At 52.2% G+C, this 19,133-nt stretch overlaps 1 protein-coding gene across 1 annotated transcript in view; it reads right to left on the bottom strand.

Moving 5' to 3' along the window:
- The window catches only part of PTK2B (protein tyrosine kinase 2 beta), a 58,330-nt gene that overhangs the window by 6,255 nt on the left and 32,942 nt on the right, over nucleotides 1-19,133 (bottom strand). The window contains exons 8-24 of the mRNA XM_054576001.1: nucleotides 18,824-18,964; nucleotides 18,408-18,482; nucleotides 17,730-17,831; nucleotides 16,883-17,000; nucleotides 16,293-16,332; nucleotides 15,827-15,873; nucleotides 14,651-14,701; nucleotides 14,081-14,178; nucleotides 13,178-13,262; nucleotides 12,840-12,940; nucleotides 12,440-12,555; nucleotides 10,759-10,859; nucleotides 10,487-10,576; nucleotides 9,402-9,606; nucleotides 6,303-6,411; nucleotides 4,964-5,029; nucleotides 3,717-3,842 (exon numbers count right to left, since the gene is read on the bottom strand). Of these exons, the coding sequence (XP_054431976.1) occupies nucleotides 3,717-3,842; nucleotides 4,964-5,029; nucleotides 6,303-6,411; nucleotides 9,402-9,606; nucleotides 10,487-10,576; nucleotides 10,759-10,859; nucleotides 12,440-12,555; nucleotides 12,840-12,940; nucleotides 13,178-13,262; nucleotides 14,081-14,178; nucleotides 14,651-14,701; nucleotides 15,827-15,873; nucleotides 16,293-16,332; nucleotides 16,883-17,000; nucleotides 17,730-17,831; nucleotides 18,408-18,482; nucleotides 18,824-18,964 (1,671 nt within the window). The remainder of the gene's footprint in view (nucleotides 1-3,716; nucleotides 3,843-4,963; nucleotides 5,030-6,302; nucleotides 6,412-9,401; nucleotides 9,607-10,486; nucleotides 10,577-10,758; nucleotides 10,860-12,439; nucleotides 12,556-12,839; nucleotides 12,941-13,177; nucleotides 13,263-14,080; nucleotides 14,179-14,650; nucleotides 14,702-15,826; nucleotides 15,874-16,292; nucleotides 16,333-16,882; nucleotides 17,001-17,729; nucleotides 17,832-18,407; nucleotides 18,483-18,823; nucleotides 18,965-19,133) is intronic.

Below are 19,133 nucleotides of genomic sequence, written 5' to 3'. Positions count from 1 at the left end.
TGGGGGACTTTGGACCTATTCATAGTTTTACCAGCTATTTCCAAAAAAGAAGGTGTTGCATGTTTTCTTACTGCTTGCTTTCCCTTCAGCCTTCTCAAGGGTTCATTTATATAATTATCTGCTTCACGCTGTTTTGCTTTTATTTCTGCTGCCCATTTTTGCACCTGGACTCCTGGACTTGTGAGTGTTATTGGTTTTTTGTTTTGTTTTGTTTTGTTTTCTTGGATTGCTTAAAGCCCAGGATGACCTTTGCCAGGGGCAAGATCGCCCTCTGACATCCAGGCCAGCAGGTCCCTCCGATTGTTTCCTTTGAAGTGACCAGTTTACATACAAGTCACTTGTATAAAATGCCAGAAATCGTTCTCTACTTTAGTAAGCCATACTCTCTACCGAACCTCTAATGCTATGCTATTTTCCCCACTCAACTCTCTAAAACACACTTGAATATAACAAGACAGTTATGTTGAGATATTTTCTTAGTGCTCATTCAGTTTCAATTGCTGCTCTCAATTTCTAACAATACTTCTTCCCACAACTTAGATTTCTTGGTGAAATATTCTGTGTTCATTATTCTATTCAACAACTATGTATTAAGCCACTGCTATGTGGCAGGCATAGGGATGGGTGCAGGGAGGTCAGGGACAGTATAACATGCAATGACCCTGTTCTCAGGCGGGCTATGACCAGGTGTCTCAACTTCAGTGCTACTAACACTTGGGGCCAGGTAATTCTTTACTGGAGGAAGATGTCCGGTGCCTTGCAGGATGCTCGGCGGCAACTCTGCTCACTAGCACCTCCCCAGTTGTAACAAAATGCCCCCAGGCATCACCAAATATGGCACAATCAGCCTCCGCTGAGACCTACTGAGGCAGGCCTTATTTTAAGAAAACAAATTTCAGAACATAAGAGTATTTTATAATCACAGAATCATAAAAATAAATAAGATTTATTTCACAAAGGACGATGCTTCAAATTTTAACGGAATTTTAAGGTTATAAATAGCCCCAGTTATATATGTCAACACCTGCAACTGCAATGGTATGGCCACCCCAGGCTACTGAAAGATGGTGACAAACCGGAGCCAAGTGTCAAACATTTTGAATATAGAGTTAGGAATCTCCAGGTATAAGGAAAATGTGTGGCCTGAGAAAAACTAGAGTTAATACTGGTAGGAGGAGTCAAGTATACACTATGTAATTTGTAAGCACTAAAAAAAAGGTTCCTATCACTCAAATGTCCAGTACACCCCAGGCCTGATCAGCATCGCACAGAATATTTTAAGATGCATTCAAAGATCTGTTCCTACGTCTTTCAATTTCAGAATCAAATTCAAGGAGAAAGTAAGATTTTAAAAAAATTGAATCTCTTTTGGGCTTCTCTGAAATGTACCTCAGATATTCTTATCAGGCAACAAATATTTACATGGCTGGTCACTCTTAAGAGGGATCAGGTCTTTGTGGTGCTTTAAATGACTCCACCAGCTGTGACCATTCCAGAACTTGGCCACCTGCTCCCCCCACCCTAATTTCTATCTTTGCATGCATCTTCCTCACTCTAGCCAGTCAGCTCCTGCACTTGCCCTGTGGTTTCCCATCACTCACTCATGGCTCCTCCTGATGCCTCTGCCCCTTTCATTCCTCTCATCCCAGTTTCTTCCTGTCCAAATCCTACCCACCCTTCCAGGCCCAGCTGACAAAAAGAAAGCTGGAAAGAGCTGTTCTCCTCTCTGAACTCTCACTGCACGTTTGCTGAAACGCGTGTGCCACTCACAGCTCTCTGGCTTGCATTACGGGGAGATGTGCACCTTGCCTCTCTCTGCAGGCCAACTGTTAGTTCACTGAAGGCAGAGTCGCCTGGGCCCCTGTCAGCACCTAGGACAGCTCCCAGGACAGCTCCCAGAACAGCACACCTGCAAAACGTACTGCGCTGAATTTTACTTTTACTTCAAATCTCAGCTGGGAGATTGCTGCCATTATGACTCTGGTGCAGCGTCCCACAGGCTCCCAGATGAGTCAGGCAATACAGTCAGTTAGTGAAAAGGGGGTTTGTATGGAAACCCATCCCCGATATTTGTTAAATGCTTTGCAGGAAGCCTATAGCTTTTTCAGCATTCTACCTGGAAAAGGCTTTATTCACGTTTCTGATGTATGCCGTAAAATGGAGTTTATATTTTTAACCTTTTCTGGTTTATTTTAAGAAATGTTCATTATGTTCTCTTAGGCAGACTTTCCTTGTGAAAAGTACTTCTGAACCCCCGACACAAAAGGTCTTTTTTTTTCTTGTTGCACAGCTTGTCTTTATGGAATTGAACAAAGTCTTTACCAGGAAGCAGGGATTAGACAAAGGCAATGCCGCCCCGCACACATGCAAAATAGCTTCTTTCTAAAAGGTCACATTGTAAAGCAAAACTCACTAAAACTCAATTAATTACGAATAAAGAGTCAAGGGCAGGGGGGCGGAGGAACTGAGCACTGCCTAAATTATAGTGCATGCTTCAAAATGCAGCTTTGTTATTGTTAAGTATATGCCAAGATATAAATTGTTTAAATGATAAATGGGGAATTTTATTCCACAATAGATCTTGCTGCTGAGAATTCTCAGTTATATTACTCATTTTTAAATTTTACTAAATTAAGAACAAGGGCACAGAATATATCAACCTATGTACTTTCCTACATTTTCTAAATCTATTGGAATAGTCACATAGTTTTTCCAAAAAATTTTAGAGGCATGTATACTGAACGTGAAATACTATGCATGTATATGGAGCCAGAGCTAAAACAGTAAGGGCTTTAGTCTGTTTTGTCACATAGCAGGACTCAGGTTAGTAAAATATATCAAATGTCCATGGCAACTACAGGGCTACTTGTATTGAAGGAGAAATGGGTGGTGACAAGTGACAAGTGGGCAAACAAAGGTGCTTTTATTTATTTCATTAGTTTTTTAATCATAACCCAAGGACACAGTCATTGATTTTAGAAAGATAGGAAGGGGAAGAGTGAGAGGAGGAGGGAGAGAGAGGGGATCAAACCCAAAACCTAGGTTTGTGCTGTGACTGGGGATTGAACCCTCAGCCTTTCGGTTATGGGACGATGCTCCAAACAACTGAGCCATCTGGCTAGGTGTTTATTTATTTATTTTACAAGCCATGACAATCAGATGCTAATCCATGAAGTACTGAGGGCCTCGTATTGGCAGTTACAACAAAGAGGTATAGGCCCCAAGCTCCTTCCTGAACAGCAGCAACTTTTACAAAAGCAGCAGGAATGGAAGCCACAAGGAAGCCTTTCCTCTGACTGAAGAGAGATTGAACACCCAAAGCAACCAGGCAGGAACAGCAGAGCAGAACAGAACCTCCAGGATCTCTTATTCTCCGGCACCAACAGGCTTGGTTGCCTCTGCCCACAAGACTCCTCACTACACCCAGGGCTCACGAAAGGGGAGGCTTTATATCACTTGCCAAGGCACCAGAGTGTGGACGGGGCAGGTCCAGGTCCAGCTGGCATCCTTGAGAGCAGAGCCTGGCTTGGCACCCAGCCTCTGATGTGTTTGCAAAGGACAGAGAGCCACAGAGTCCCTCCGTGGCCTGACTGGTTCATGGAAGCATGGAGGGCCCCTCCTGGGCCTGAGGCTGCGGGGTTCCCGATGTCCCAGCTACCTCCCCTGCATTAGCCTCCTCAGTCTGGGCTGGGACCCAGCATGCACAGCCCTCTTACCCGCATGCTGTGGCGCTTGAAGACATTGTGCCGGTGGAGAGGTGGGGTGTGCAGCGAGTTTACGGGAGATGGGAACTCCATAGGGCTGGTGAGCGTAGGTGAGCTGGCACACAGACCCTCGGGGACCTATTCAGGAGAAGCAAAGAAGCACCACGCACAGGGACAAGGCGAGAAGGTAGACAATTAGCTGCTACAAACTAAGCACAAAGAAACAATACATGAGCACCATGGGAGAAACAGGACTTGGTCTCCAGGAGCCAATACAAAATGTAACATCAGCATTTCATTGGCCCTGTTTGGAAGACAAGGCAGAGCAACAGACACAGGCATCCCTTGGCGAGGACTCGGCACGGCCACCGCGGCCTCTCATTCACCTAGCACGCCTCCCGCGCTCTGCAAATGGGTCGGTACTGACTGACTGAGCGCCTGTCCCCTCCTTCAGGACTCTTCAGGAAAGAGTCCTATTTCACAGATAAAATTAGCACACAGATGCGTGTGTGTGTGTGTGTGTGTGTGTGTTTGATCACTATGTTAAACATCGCAAAAGGTATGTTTGTTTTTTGTGATGTTGCTTCTATCTTCTGCATCGTGTTTTGTTTGTTTTGTTTTTTTCCCTTCAAATGCAGAGGATTTATGTTTGCTCTTGGTTGGGCTTATTTGGGCCCCGGGCAGTGACTCTGAGCGGAGGGATATTAGAGAACAAAAGAGAAGGGGTGGGGCTCCCTCAGTCCGAGATGCGGGGTACACAGGACAGAGGCCTGCGGCTCAGGGAGACCCTGTGGTTGGTGACGACAAAGGTGGGAGAGAGCTCAGATGAAACCCTTCTCTTCACTGACCACCTCTGTCGGGAGCCCCAGGGAGCAACTCTAGTTTCTGGGGAACATCAACTGTCCCCAGCTGCCTGAGAGTCCTTCTCACAAGGCTCTGCTCAGGGTAGGAGACCAGGGAGGCTTTGGGCACAAAGAGGCAGCTAGAGGCAGGCACACACAGCAGCAGACACTGTGGACAGGCAGGCTGGGCGTAAAGCACGCCTTTGCTGGGGACAGCCTGGTGGAATTGCACTTGGATTCTTTTGCTCTTTTGATCTCTGGGTACTCTGCGTTCAGATTCTTTGCTGGGTACCAAAGCAGGCCATCTCCATCACCTGAGCAGTTGGTTGCTGCTCCCCCAGGCATGAGAACAGAATTTCAGGAAGGACCAAGATGAGAAATGGCCCTGAACTTTCCCAGCCCCCTGGTTATATTCACCTGGAACTGCAGCTTGGGAGCCAGAAGGTTGGTCTGTGGAGGGGGTCTGTACTTGGGTCGGCTGGGCTGGGGAGAGAACGGAGAAAAGTTGGTTCCCGCGTCTCTCCCTGAGTGAGCACAGCTTGCGGAGGGAGAATCAGGTCAGAGACAGGTCAGGCTTGTTCAGAAGGGAGAAGATGAGGGACAAAGTTTTCATTGTGTTCATTTACTGAGCACCCATTACATGCTGAGTGATGGGAGGGTACAAAGAGGCCACCTCTCTGTCTTGTTCGGGGTCATCGCTAAGTGAGGGGTTACAGGTCTCTTTTTGTGTAGCTTCTTTGGAGTGGGAGCATCTGCCAAGCAGCCGTCGAGAGCCACGCACATCCAGAGGCAGGAGGTTACGGGGGCTCAGGCACTGACGGCAGCTTCACGCAGGAGATGAAAGCTGGGCTGGGCCTTGACTCAGGGAAGGGGAAAGGCACACCGGGCCAGATGGATGCTGGGAAAGGCCCTGCAGCAGACAGGGCTCTGTTCTGGACTGAACATTTGTGTCCCCACCAAAGCCATATGTTGAAGCCCTACCACCCCATCCCTGCAGCCTGATGGTATTTGAGGGTAGGGCCTTTGGGACGTAAGGGTTAGATAAGGTCATGAGGGTGGGGCCCCTATGATGGGATTAGTGTCCTTATAGCACTACAAAGAGACACCAGAGCTCTTGCTCTCTTGGCCCTGTGTGGGCACAGCGAGAAGGTGGCTGTCAGCAAGACAGGAAGAGTCCTCACCAGACACTGGACCTGCCAGAATCTTGATCTTGGACTTCCCAGCCTCCACAAACGCCTGTTGTTTAAGCCACCTGGTCTATGATATTTGGCTATGGCAGCCCGAGCTGACTAACACAGGCGCTGTCTGTCCTTCCCAACCCACCCACCAAAGGACAAGAGACGGGCCACTGGCCCTTGAGCCCAGAGACATCATGGAGGGCGTGGACACGAAGGCTGGACCTCAGGGGCCAAGCACACTCCCCAATCACGTGCCCTTATGGGGACCTAGTGTGCCCTTAAAAAAAAAACAGCGGAAAGAAAAGTGCTCAAGCTTCTGAAGGAGAGTGTTTCCAGGGCGACTCCCTGCCCAGCTGCCCCACCAGCAGGTGCTGTCCTGCTGTCTCCCATTCCACCTGCCAGGGCACCGTGGGGGCAGGGGCTGAATTCAGTGCCGATGGGCGGTTGCGTCAAGGGGCTGGGAGAATTACAGGGGCGCATCCTGTCTGTGCTGTGAGGGAGGAGCTGGACAGTCAGGCCAGATGAGGACGCGGCCGTGCTGTGACTCAGGGGACCAGTGAGGCCGGGGCTTGGCTTACCTTGGGTGGGGGCTCCTGGAAAGCTGTGGGCTCCAGGATTTTGGGAGGTCGGTAGCGAGCGTTCCTCTCCTGCTCTATAGCAATGTCCTTCTCCATCTGATAAATGTCACTGCCATGGGGTCAGGGCAGATAAGGAGAGAGAAACAAGGTCAGAAATGCTCCTGGGGGCTCCTCTCTGCACTCCACTGAAGCCTGGAGAGGCCCAGGATGACCACCGGGTCCCATTTTTATCTCCTCCTCAGACTACGCTGGGGAGAACCCCCTGAGACAGGCTGGGATACAGGCCCTGAGGTCACTTCCACGCCAAGGCTGGATCCCAGGAACAGCTCCACAGTGGGAAACACTCCTTGGAGAGATAATCCCAGCCCAACGGGGCCATGGAAACATGTCTCCAGCCCACCTCCCCATGCTTCTCGCCTCCCTGTGCCTGCTGTTGGCCCTGACCCCCTATGTAGGGTTCTGATGTCCCAGCCAATGTCAGAGCCAAGGCCTGGCTTCTGTGTCTCCCATTTTTCACTAAACATTCCCTCAGCACATTCCTGGAGTGCGCTAATGGGAAAGGGCTGTGGATCACTCCCATGCTGGCCTTGCGCTTGCTTCTCGCCTGTCTCACCCCATCCAGTGGTTTCCAACCTGGGAATCACAAACCCCAGAGGATTCTGCAATAATTGTAGGGTCTGTGAATCCACATCCTTACATGTGCATTCACAATGCCATGCATTGTCTGTAGACCAAGTATTATGAATGATTGAAATAAATTTCTAGCCCTGACTAGTATGGCTCAGTTGGTTGGGCATACCCTGAAAAGTAAAAGATCATGGGTTTGATTCCTAGTCAGGGCGCATGCCTGGATTGCAGGTTCAATCCCCAGTTGGGGTACATGTGAGAGGTAACCAATCAATGTTTCTCTCTCACATTGATGTTTCTCTCCCTCTCTTTCTTTCTCCCTCCCTTCCCCTTTCCCTAAAAATAAATAAAATATTTTAAAAGGAAGGAAGGAAGGGAGGGAGGGAGGAAGGGAGGAAGGAAAAGGAAAGGAAAGGAAAGGAAAGGAAAGGAAAGGAAAGGAAAGGAAAGGAAAGGAAAGGAAAGGAAAGGGAAAGAAACTTCTAGGCCCAAGATAGAGTCTCTCTGGGATGCCACAGGAGCAAACCAAAACTTAGATAGCTTTTATGTCTCTCTAGAGGCTTTGCTTGACCGGAAATGAGGTATAGCCAGTCAGCCAATCCCCAGATGCCAAGACAACTCTGGACTCCATAACTCCTTCCTTGTTCCTTATTCATTTCCTACTTTTCTTTCCCTTGCTCCTTATTCTTTATCACATTAAAGTGTCCGGTTTCTGCCCCATTTTGCACTTCTCTGACCCTTGGGAATGGAGACTGCCTGCTTCACAGCATGTTAAATAAACCTCGCATCACCTAAATTGTCTTCTTTAATCATTTTTAATAACAGTACTGCTGAATACATAATAGTTGATATTGTGCTTTCAGATTTATATCCATTATATTGTGTGTAATAAAAAATTCATCCTACAGCTTACTACATTTTGTCAATCAACAGATTCCAAAAGTGTAAGGGACATTACATGGAGAAATTATCAAATTTTGATACTAAAAGGGCCCTTCTTACCCCCCCCCCAAAAGACCGGGAAACACTCATCACACCCTTTTTTAACTCTAACAGAGGACCGCTGGCTGTGGCATGGGAAGGAGGTCTGGGTCACTGGGGTCTTGGGTACCCTTCAAAAAAAGGCCAGCTCCCAGCTCGATCCACGACGGGCGGCCCAGCGTCTCGGATGGGTGCGCTTGTCGGCCCAGGGTGGGGCACCCCGCCACAGCTCCCCTTGGTCCTCACACCCAGGATGAAATAAGACCCCCACCGCCACCTCATTACCCCAGAGCTTTTGCTCTCTCAGGTTCCATCTTTCAAATACGTTTCTGTTGGAACCCTTTGGTTTCCCGAATCTCCCTTCTAAGGAAGCAAGAGATAAGTCTGAAATTAACTGGGGGTATCAACAAGGAGCTAGAAACAGGGTGGTCTTTTAAGCTGGGGGTCTTGCACACTGCGTTGCCGCCTCTGCCTCTACAAACACGGTGTCACTCCCAGCATCCTACCCACAGTGCCTCCCATAACGGTTCCCAAGGGCTGTTTTCTTGCCCTATAAATATGCCGACACGGTGGCTGCAGGCCTTGAGGGTGCACAATTTAACATTAACTAAGCACTGGATTCCCTGAAGTGGGGGTCAGCAAACACCACCCGCAGGCCAAGTCTGGATACCACCTATTTTTGTATGGCCCCAAACTAAGAATGGTTTTGAAATGTTTTAATGATTGAAAAAAAATAAAAAGGGAAAAGTACTTCAAGACACATGAAAATTATATGAAATTCACATTTCTGTGTCCACAAATAAAGTCTTATTGAAACCCAGCTACACCCACTCACTGCATGCTGTCCCCGGCTGCTGTAAGCTACGGAGGCTGAGCTGAGAAGTTCCAGCAGAGACTGCATGGCCTACAAAGCCCAAAATATTTACTACCTGGCCCTTTATAGGAAAAATTTGCCTTAAAAGGCACCAAAAGGAGTCAGGTCTCCCAAGGAGGGGCTGATGTCAAGCAGGCCATCAAGGAAACAGAGATCCCTCTAAAATATACTCCAAAACACCCTTCACCACGGGCCTCCCAGCCCGGGGAATGATGGCTCTGGGCATCTGATAAGGATCCCCAGGCCACCAATGCTCCATTCAGAAGGGAAAGGTGACCACTCAGTCACTGTTTTCACAGTCAAAACGGACTCCCTTCCCTGTAATCTGGGAGGAACAAAGGGTCCGAGCTTCTGCTGGGAGGGTCGGCTAATTCCCCTTGGACACGGAGCCCCATGCAGGTCAGAGGGGAGGTCCCGGGGGCCAGTCCCAGCCCCACCTGTCCCTGCCTTGGGTGAGTCACCAGCTCTAAACCTGATTCTCTCATGCACAAGGTGGGGACAAGGACACCATGCATCTTGTTTCAGAAAGTACATTGTAAACCTGTAAGTGCTGCGGCAGAGAAGCCTGGCCCCCTCGGGGCCTGTGCCCGCAGCCCCTGCACCTGCTCCATGCTCACCTGAGGCTGCACGCGAGCTCGGTGAAGCGGGGCCGCTCGCTGGGGTCGTAGTCCCAGCATCGGGTCATAAGGGTATAGAGGACAGGCGGGCAGAGGTCGGGCTTGGGCAGCCGGTCGCCCTTCTCGAGCACCCCGATGACATCCTTGTTCTCCAGCCAGAAGAAGGGCTGCTTGCCAAAGCTCAGGATCTCCCACATGCACACAGCTGTGAGCAGGAGGACAGGGCTCAGGACCTGCGCTGGGGCAGGGACTCGCCCTGGGGGGGCCAGTGCACCCTCTCCAGGGACAGCCATCGTCATCTGCCCTCGGCCCCTGCCACGGGGAGCACCCGTGTCTCCTTGCCTCCCCCCTGGGCATCCCGGGGGTCCTGGTCACCATAGTGGTCCCTGAGGGACCAGTCAGTGTATCTGTAAGTGAACTAAGGTCCCCCTCTCTCTGTCCCCTCCACATGCAGCTATTAGGGTTCTGTGGGGTAAGGTGGGGCAGTCAAAGGCACATCGTTGGGACCGCTGGTACCTTCCCTTAGGAAGGACTGCAGCCTCCATCAGAAAAGTGGGGTTTGAAGCCAACACTTGCTGCTGTGTGATCAAGGGGAAGCCCCTGACCTGCCTGAGCCTCAGCTTCTGTGCCCGGGAACTGAGGTTAATAATAATGACAGTTTACTGGTGGGCTGTGGAGAATTGAGAGGGGTAACCCACAAGGCTGCGTGCTCTGCGAGGGGCTGTCTATCACACGGCCTCGTCCTCGCCTCTCCTGCACCCCCTTCTCGGGACAAACCTCAGTTCGCCTTTGAGCATCCCCTCTCTGGTGTCCCCACACTAGTTCCTGGGGCTGGCTGGTGGCGTACACTCTCACCCCAAGAGCCCTTTTCAGGAAGATTAACTCAACCACCCAGGCCAGGCCTGAAGGCCCAGCACCTCAACACCACTGGCCTCTCACTTCTGACACTTCTCAGTGACTGCAGCAAAACAGAACCGTGCCGCCCAGCAGGGGGCTCCAAAGCCCCACTCTCGGCACCTCCTCTTAGCCTGGTCATGGGGGTGAGAAGCGAAACCCTTGTCAAACCCTCCCAAAATTCAACTCACCAAACATCCAGACATCACTGGCCGTGGTGAAGCGGCGGAAGTTAATGGACTCAGGTGCCATCCATTTGATGGGGAGACGAGTCACAGAGGCTTTGAGTGGCGTAGAGGTTTACAGGTAGTATTTAGGGAAGAAAGATCCAGAATTATCAAAAATATAGCCTATTCTCTGGCAACCCAAGGACCTGTAGACCTTTGACACAGCCTTTTTTTCCTGGGACTTTGGCTTCAGCGACCCCTCCGGACGTGAAGCAGAGGCCAGAAGGTCCCCTCACCTTTGTAATAGTCTTCATCCTCAATGTACCGGGAGAGACCGAAGTCCCCCAGCTTCACACACTCAGGGGAAGCCACCAGGATGTTTCGAACCGCAATGTCCCTGCAAAAGGATACAAAGACAAGGGTAAGGTGGTTCAGAACGCTTCAGACAGACCGACAGACAGACAGGCAGATGGATGAGCAGAGACAAAGGAGAGTGCTGGCCAGGGACCTGGCCTCCGGAGCAGAGTCAGGCAGCTCCGTCGGTCAGCCCGCCCCTGGCCCACAGAGTCATCTTACCGAAGCCCTGCACAGGTGGGAGCCTGGGTGGCCCTCCAATCCCTGCCACACGCCAGGCCTTTGTCACCTCCTTTCACCTCCCTGTTGAGCCTTAACTCCCATCATCCTTTCTCGTGTCTCCAGCGCGAAGTCCGTCTCGGGTTCCCAGGACTTGCTCCCTACACTCTCCTGCCCTGTTGCTTATATGGTCCCCGTGCCAAGGACGGTGTCACCCTGCTGATTCTCCTCCAAGAAAGAACCCCGACCATCTTCCCGGTCACAGTTATCTTCTCTGCATTCGTGCAGAGGGCTGTGCACGGCTCAGAGCAGCGGCAGCTCGAAGAGACCCCCGCGCCCCTGGCTCAGAGGAGGGGCGGGCCCAGCCGGTCACTGGTAGGAAAGCAGGCAGCCTAAGCCCAGGGCTGGGCGCTCACCCTCACAGGCAGCGCTCGCGGACAGAGTTCACCCCATGTCCCTGCGTCACTTCCAACCCCAACTGGCCTGTCCGCTTGCTTCTCACAGGCAAGCTCCCTCCCTGCCACGTGTCTTCATTATTGAAAAGATGTCACGCACACAAAGGAAACAGTCCCTTATCCCACCATCTTCACCGGTCTCACTTCAGCCTCATGCTAGAAGGGACACTCCACAAGAAACGGATTTTTCTCTGTTTTGGTTATGACTTTACCCCAGAGCCTAGGATAGTACCTGGAGGTACAGGGTGAGGGTTCCATAATATTTGTTGAATGAGTGAGTCAATGAATGAATGAATAAATGTTTATATCCCCCAAGCTTGTTTTGCATATCCTTCACACGGCCACATGGCTGACATCCGTGGTGCTGGGTTGAAGAATTCACCCGTACACCTTAGGGCTCTGAGGGTACCCCCTCTGTTTCCCGTAGGGGATCATGTCCCCTCTGGTAGGGACGTCCTTTAAGGGAGTGGGAGCAAAGCCAGGAGGAGGAGGGGCTGGCTGCACAGACAGAGGGAGGTTTGGACTTGGTAGCCTGGAGCCATGGGGCAGTGCCAGCCGCTCTGGCTGGACAGGCCCAACCCCAGGATCTTCCCAGCGCGGCCCTCGCTCAGTCCCTCCTGACCAGGTTCTATGGCACCGAATGAGCTCAAGGGAGGAGAGCAAGTGGGAAGTGATTTCCTGGAACCCACAGGGAAGCGAACTAGAATGCACCGAGTTACAATCAGACACCTAGGACTTTAGATTCACCCTTAATAATGATCCTGTGAGGTACATATTCCGATTTCTACTTAGCAGATGAGGAAACAGGTTCACAGAAAGTGCTCAAGTTGTCACATTAGACAGCACCGAAGCTGGGGTTTTGGTACTGGTCTGTGTGACACCAAGGCCCCGCTTTACCCCAAGCTCTGCAGGGTCAGATCGAGGGGCCCGGCCTCCACCCCAGCCGCACCTGTGGACACAGTTGATGCTCTCCAGGTAGGCCATGGCCTTACAAATCTGCAGCGTGTACAGGACGAGAGTGAGCACCTTCAGGGAGTTCTTGTTTCTCTCCAGGTAGTGGCCCAGCTGCCGGAAAGGGGAAGGTGCCATCAAGACCAGGGCATGGCCTCGGCCTGAGCCAGGGAGCCAGGCCAATGGGTGGGGGCGGGGAGTGGAGGGGAGGGCTAACCCAGGCTGCAAGAGGTTCCAGCGATTTCGTCTACAAATGGTCTCTGGGTTGTTTCAGCTGAATACAGAAGGCAGGAAGCTGGGTGTTAAGGGCCCCTCCTTCAAGCACATGCCACCCTGCTCAGCTGTGGCAGAGCCAGCTCCCAGAGTCACCGGGCTCCCTGTTGCGACCTCCCACTCACCTCCCCGTAGGTGTATAGTTCCATTATGATCCAGGTGGGCTCCTCTTCGATGATGCCTATCAGCTTCACAATGTGCGGGTGGTCCAGTTTCTTCATGATCACTGAAAGTAGGGGTGAGAGGGACGGGCCGGAGCGGCTCTAAGGTCCACTGGGAGAAACATGCCTTGCTGTCCCAACCGGCAGAAATGGAGTGACACCCCTCCTCCCGCGTGGGCCCCAGCACTGCTCACACAACCCCCTTCCCGAATTCCGGGCCCCTCTCTCGTGTTGGAGATCTGTGTCGCCTCGGGGTCTTCTCCAGCTCTCGGGGGCTGTGTCCCTCCTCAGGGGACACCTACCTGCCTCACTCATGAACTTCTCTTTGTTGTCCTGAGTACAGTCTTTCTTGCAAGTCTTCACCGCTACATTGATTTTCTCTCCTTTCTGCAATGACAGTGAATTCAGAGCCCCTCGGTCCAACCCAGTGCCCAAAAGAAAGTGTCCCTTCCCGGTGTCATTGTCATCTTCCCACAGGCTTCACCGCCAGCCAAGGGAAGGCCAGTGACATCTGGCCTCTAGGTCTCTGCAGAGCACATGCTTGCCCTTTCTTCCTCCTCCCCCTTCTCCTCTCTTCTCCACCTTTCCTCTCCTCCCTACTCTCTTTCTTCTTGATCAGGGTGCGTAAGGACTGGAAAGGACTTTCAAGGTCCGGTAACTCGAGTCCCGGCCGTGCAGATGAGGACACGCAGGCTGAGGGGCCGAGGATCTGCCCAAGGTGAGCAGGCGCATGTGGAACATGTGTAAGGCCATCATCGGGCACGGCCTCCAGGTGTCTTTCTCTCCGTATTGTTAGTGTTCACATGTTTCCTGCCCCTTTCCTTCCGCTCTGCCTTTTCCCCAGGCCTGATGGAAGCACAGCCACGAACAATGTCCCACCCCACCGGTGGCCCCCACACTAACTCCGGCCTCAGATCCGCCCTTCCTTTCCTCAGAACTGCATGTTATCACGCCTCCCCACTTGTATTCTCCCACCAAGGGTCAGTCGCCCCTCTCCTGGTGCTGCCTCTATTTTGATCCCTGGCATCGCTATCCTTGGAGATGACTCTTGTTTCCATCACTTCCTGGGTATTTCACAGATACTGCAAATGCTTAGTGCATGAAGACTCACACAGCGTGGCTGCCGCCTCCAGCCCTGGAAGGTTCGCGCTCCTCCCTCACCCTCACAAAGTGGAAGGGGGTGTCAGGGCAGAGCCAGAACTCACATGATTCGTGTAGACACCTTCGTAGACCTCCCCAAAAAAGCCTTCCCCAAGAATTCGATTCAGAACCACATCTTCCCGAGTGATGCCATACTGCAGGCCTGTGCGCATAGAGAGAGCAGAGTCCCCACGTTCAGAAACCGGCTGACACCTCGGGATTTTGAGTGTCCACAAGCTGTAATGCCAGGTTCTGCTCCCCTTCTTCTTAGGCGTGCCCAGACCCCCGGCAACACCTCAGCCAAGGACCAGGGGCTGGGCTGGGAAAGGGGCCCTAGAATGTTAAGTTGTCTCAGACCCAGGGAAGAGCCCCCACCCCGTTCCCTCTGAAAGCCGGTCCCGTGTCCACACTCTCAGGGTCCCCACCCGACCACAGGCAGGTGAAAGGGCAATAGTGTGGGGATGAAAGAATGATCTCGGCTTTCAAATCAAAGGTGTCTCGCTCAGGTTGTCCCTGTCTGAATCACACATGGGAGAGGACAATAAAAGAAAGTCCCCCTGTGGTGTCACATGTGTCCCTGCAATGTCCCTGCGCAGGGCCCTGGCTGTGGCCAACATGGTGGGTCAAGAATCTACCTCCAGGCCTCCGCAGAGTCTCGTCAGGAATCTCGACGTAGATGTCTGACTCTGCAATGACAGGAAAAGAGCATCCGTGGGCAAGACGCCCTCCAAGGTGTGTGACCCAGGTGTGTGACCCCCCACGTCAGGCCAGTGGAACCAAGGCTGACATCACTGGGAGGAGCCAGGCGAGAACCGGGGCTTGGACGCAGGTTCCAAGGGGCCACAGAGCCCAGGGTGCCTGGTGGGAGCCCCTGCTCGCTGCTGCCCGTCCGCCTTATTTAGGGCACGTTGGCTAGTCTCCCTTCGTCTCAGTTTCTTTCTCTGTAAAACGAATGTTTCTAGGGAATGTCCTAAAGATCAAATAAAATAATATCTGTAATGTATTTAATGCTACCACAGATTGAATGTTTGTGATGTCCCCTGCCCAGTTCGTATGTTGACGCCCTGACCCCCAGGTGATGGTATTTGGGGGTGGGGTCTTAGGGGGTGATTAGGTTTAGACAAGGTCATGACGGGGGAGCTCCCATGATGGGAATAGTGACATATAAGAAGAGAAAGAGCCCTGGCTGTCGTGGCTCAGTGAATGGAGTGCCGGCCTGTGAACCAAAATGTCACTGGTTCAATTCCCAGTCAGAGCACACGCCTGGGTTGTGGGCCAGGCCCCCCATCGGGGGCGCGTGAGAGACAACCACACATTGATGTTTCTCTCCTTCTCTTTCTCTCACCCTTCTCCTCTCTCCAAAAATAAATAAATAAATAAAATCTTAAAAAAAAAAATAAAAGAAGAAGAAGAGACCAGAGCTCTCCATCTGTCCACCATGGAAGGACACAGAGAAGGTGGCTGTGTGCAAACCAGGAAGAGCATGCTCACCCAGGATCAGACCATGCGAGACCTGGCTCTTAGCCTCTCAGCCTCAAGACCTGTGAGAAATAAGTGCCTGTTGTGTAAGACTCCCAGTCTGTGGTGTCTTGTTATGGCAGCCTGAACTAAGACAGACATGCTGCCACATACTAACTATTCAAAACATGTTCGCTATTGTGATTGATGGACATTTTAAGCCACCATTGAGACGTCCTAGGGGAAGTTGGTTTTTGTGTAATTTTGAGGGACACCTTGACAATGTCACAGGAGCAAGCAGAAGAGAGGCTCTGGGCACAGGCAAGGGACAGCAAGCAGGTGGGCAGGCTTACCTATGCTGCAGCTTTCTGAAAGGTGGGGCCGCTGAGCCTCCAGGTGTCTGTGGGAGGAGGCGAGAGGGCCGGAGCCCGGTTAGCCCAGAGCCCGGTAATGCTCCCCGAGGGCAGCCTCGGCCCACCCTGTCCCATGGCCCCACCTGGAGGGACCGCTACACAGTGTCTGCACCCTGATGACAATAAGCTGGGAGCACGGCCCAGGCTGCCAGGGGGCAGGAGGGAAGGGACAACAGCAATATTCCCTAGGATTAAATGCTAGGTGGCATTAGAATATAGGCCTATCCCTGCAAGAGTTTACTGGGAGAAATTTACGGGCAAAAAAAACCGCCGCTGGTGAAATGCTGGGTTCCTGCGTACTCCCCCAGGGACCAGGATGGGGCTGGAGGCTCGCTGTTTGTTCTGCCTTCTCCCAGGGAGACAGGCTGAGGGCAGTGCCCGTTCCCAGCCGTCTGGTTGTACTCACAGCTCAGGGATCTGGGGCAGACTGTTCCGCTTCTCACCATCTGGGAAGAGGGGAGGGAGAAAAGGAGATGGAGCTGGGGACACAGGGTCCTGACGAACGGCGGACCTCACAGCTCCTACGGCCCAGCCGGAGGGAGACCCTTCCCCACCATTCTGTGTTCTCTGAATGTCTGAGTGGAAATTGGGGGCCTTTGTCCTGAATTGGAATCCTCTTTGTAGAAGAAATTATTAGGCTTCCTCCAGCCCGGACCCTTGCTTCCTGGTCCCATTCCAAAGCAGAGAAACCAGCCAGGTTCTAGCAATAGCTTTGATCTTCCTGGGGCTGCCACGACCTTTCCTCCAGAAGTTGGCCTCCAGGCCACCACTGACCAGTGGCACCGGGGCCTGTAGCTTGGGACCCAGGATGGGACCATAGAGAACATCCTGTGGGCTGGGTGAGCACCTCTACCCGCTATCAGAGGCACTTCTTTCACATATTGCTGACCAATATGTGAAAGCTTCGCCTGCTCTCTCAGGGGTAGGGGAGGCAGCTTGGCTCAGCTGTGCCACCAGATGCCCACTGGGCCAGTTTGCCTGTACGTGGAAACGCACCTTTCTTGGGATGAATGATGAGAGAGGATTTGTGCTCCCCCTGCAGCCGGCAGTAACCGTCTATGAGGTCAGCCATGTTCTCGGCCTCTGCCAGAGAGGAGGTTTTGATGGACAAGGACTGCAGAGAAGAGACCAGCCAAGCATGAGACCCCAGAGCCTTGGCTGGAGTCTACCCGACAGGAAAAGAGAAGAAATTGCATACTCCTGCCATCCACCCCCAGCCAGGATCCATCCGCGCCTGTCCTCGGGCTGGGCTTGCATTCCCCATAGCCACCAGGGGGCGCTCTTGTCACCCTTCCCAACTGACTGCCTTAAACTCTAAGAAGGCCAGTTCCAGTATGACTTTGTTTTAGTCTCTCAGTGTCTGGTAGGTACAAAATACTAAAGAGCAGAAAGAGAAAAGGGAAGTGGAAGGGAGTGGGGCAGGGTATAGATGAATGAAAGCAGACTTCAGTCTGAGGTGTCTCTGATTCTCGTACCCACACAAAACCCTGGGTCCTTGAGGTCTTAATTAATTCTGAGTCATCGTTCACTTGTTCAGTTAGACCACTGACTAGCACCCGATTTCTGGTCACCTTTACTCCGCCCACCCTTACCCATCCCCAGAAAAGCTCCCCAACCTTTTTTTTAAATACTTTTTAAAACTGCTTTGATCCTGAGCTATCTTCCTTATAATGTATCATCATCCTGGTACCTTGTCTGGTAACTGGGTTCAGTTTTGTTTTTATTTTTTTAACAAGATCTCAGAGGTCAGAGAATCCCTGGCTTTCTGATCACCTATGCAAAACACCCAGCTTGCAGATGTATCCCTTTGTTTCAGAACTTCCAAGTTCCCAAGGATGCTCACCTGGGGGGCGCCCTCGATGCCCAGCTGTAGCACCACCTGGCCATCCTCCAGCAGGAGGCACCTGATGGACTTGATCTGCTTGAACTCGGCTAGGCAGGTGGGCTGTGGGAAAGGAAGGGAGGGCCCTTCAGACCACCCCACTCTTGGGATCAAGCCATGCAAACTGGTCAGTATGGGGGGAGCACAAGGAAAAAATGGAATTTGGGAATCTCTCGGGGGGATGAAGAAATGATCAAGGACTATTAAGGCTGGAAGGACCATCTAGTCTGAGCCCTTGACTTTATAGATGAGAAAGCCAGGACTTGCCCAAAGTCATATGCCAAGTTGGTGGGAGAGCCGGGACTGGACCCAGGTCTTCTGACTCCCAGGGGAGTGATGGCCCATCTTGCCATTGGAAGAACAACTTGTATCTGAGCCAGAAGAGCCAGTAGTAGTGTCCCTCCCTCTGCCCCACACTCCCAAGTCCTCCCTGCCCCCTCACACCCAGCCTCTGTGCAGGGTACAATCAGAATGGAATAAGGAGCCACCAGCCCCATGCTGGTGTGCCAAGGGCTCGCTGCAGCTGCGCACACCGATGGGGTGGGGAGGACAGATCGGGCAGGACAGGGAAGGAGGCAGCAGAGAGGGAAGGCAGCTCAGCCTAGGGCTGGGTGGGCCCTGCCCCCAATCTCTCTCTACCTTTGCATCTTGACTTGTCAGCTGGCGGATGCCTTTAGGGCCAATGACCAGGTCCACAGTAATGTTCCATCCTTGCTGGAATAAAAGGAAGGAATGGTTGCCCAAGCCCTGCCCTCCCCCTGTTTCAGAAATTTGAAAGAAGCCCACTAAGCTAGACACAGGCTACTGTCTCCTGGGCCCTCTAGCTCCTTCCACTTAAACTCCTGTCACACAGATTATTCCCCTCCCAAAACCCTGCCCACCTCCCAGAGCTGGGGCCAAGATTTCAGTTCCTTTCCCAAGGCAAGTAGATTAACGTAGGTTGCATTTTAGGGCAGGTCAGTACAAGCAAACAAAGCCCCTTCCCAACCCCTCCTTGATGGCTCCCTGGCTCCCTTTCCCAAGAGGTCCAGAATTTAGCTCGAGGAGAGAATTACAATGAGTTCACAGCGATAGGTCTCCTGGTCGATGTTGGCAAACCCGGCGAGGGTGTTGAAGAACTTCATGACGCACTCCTCCTCGCTGAGCGAGGCGTACTGCTGGAATGTCTGCTGGATCATCTTCCGGAACTGCTTGGGCTGGGGGGAGACAGGCAGTGGTGAGCGGGCCCCTCCAAGCTCTGATTCTTTCCCTTAGGGTCTCACCGAGAGCCTGCCTGCTGCTGTAGGACGGTCCCCAGGCCCCTGCCAGGAGAGCAGTGGCGATCTCTTACCTAGAGCACACACCTGCTGTCTCAGGGGAGGCTCA

This window comes from Pteronotus mesoamericanus, unplaced genomic scaffold (genome assembly GCF_021234165.1).
Source record: "Pteronotus mesoamericanus isolate MK-2021 breed Mesoamerican mustached bat unplaced genomic scaffold, CSHL_Meso_final contig_32, whole genome shotgun sequence".
Lineage (NCBI taxonomy): Eukaryota > Metazoa > Chordata > Mammalia > Chiroptera > Mormoopidae > Pteronotus > Pteronotus mesoamericanus.
This window is presented reverse-complemented; position numbering and strand designations above follow the sequence as displayed.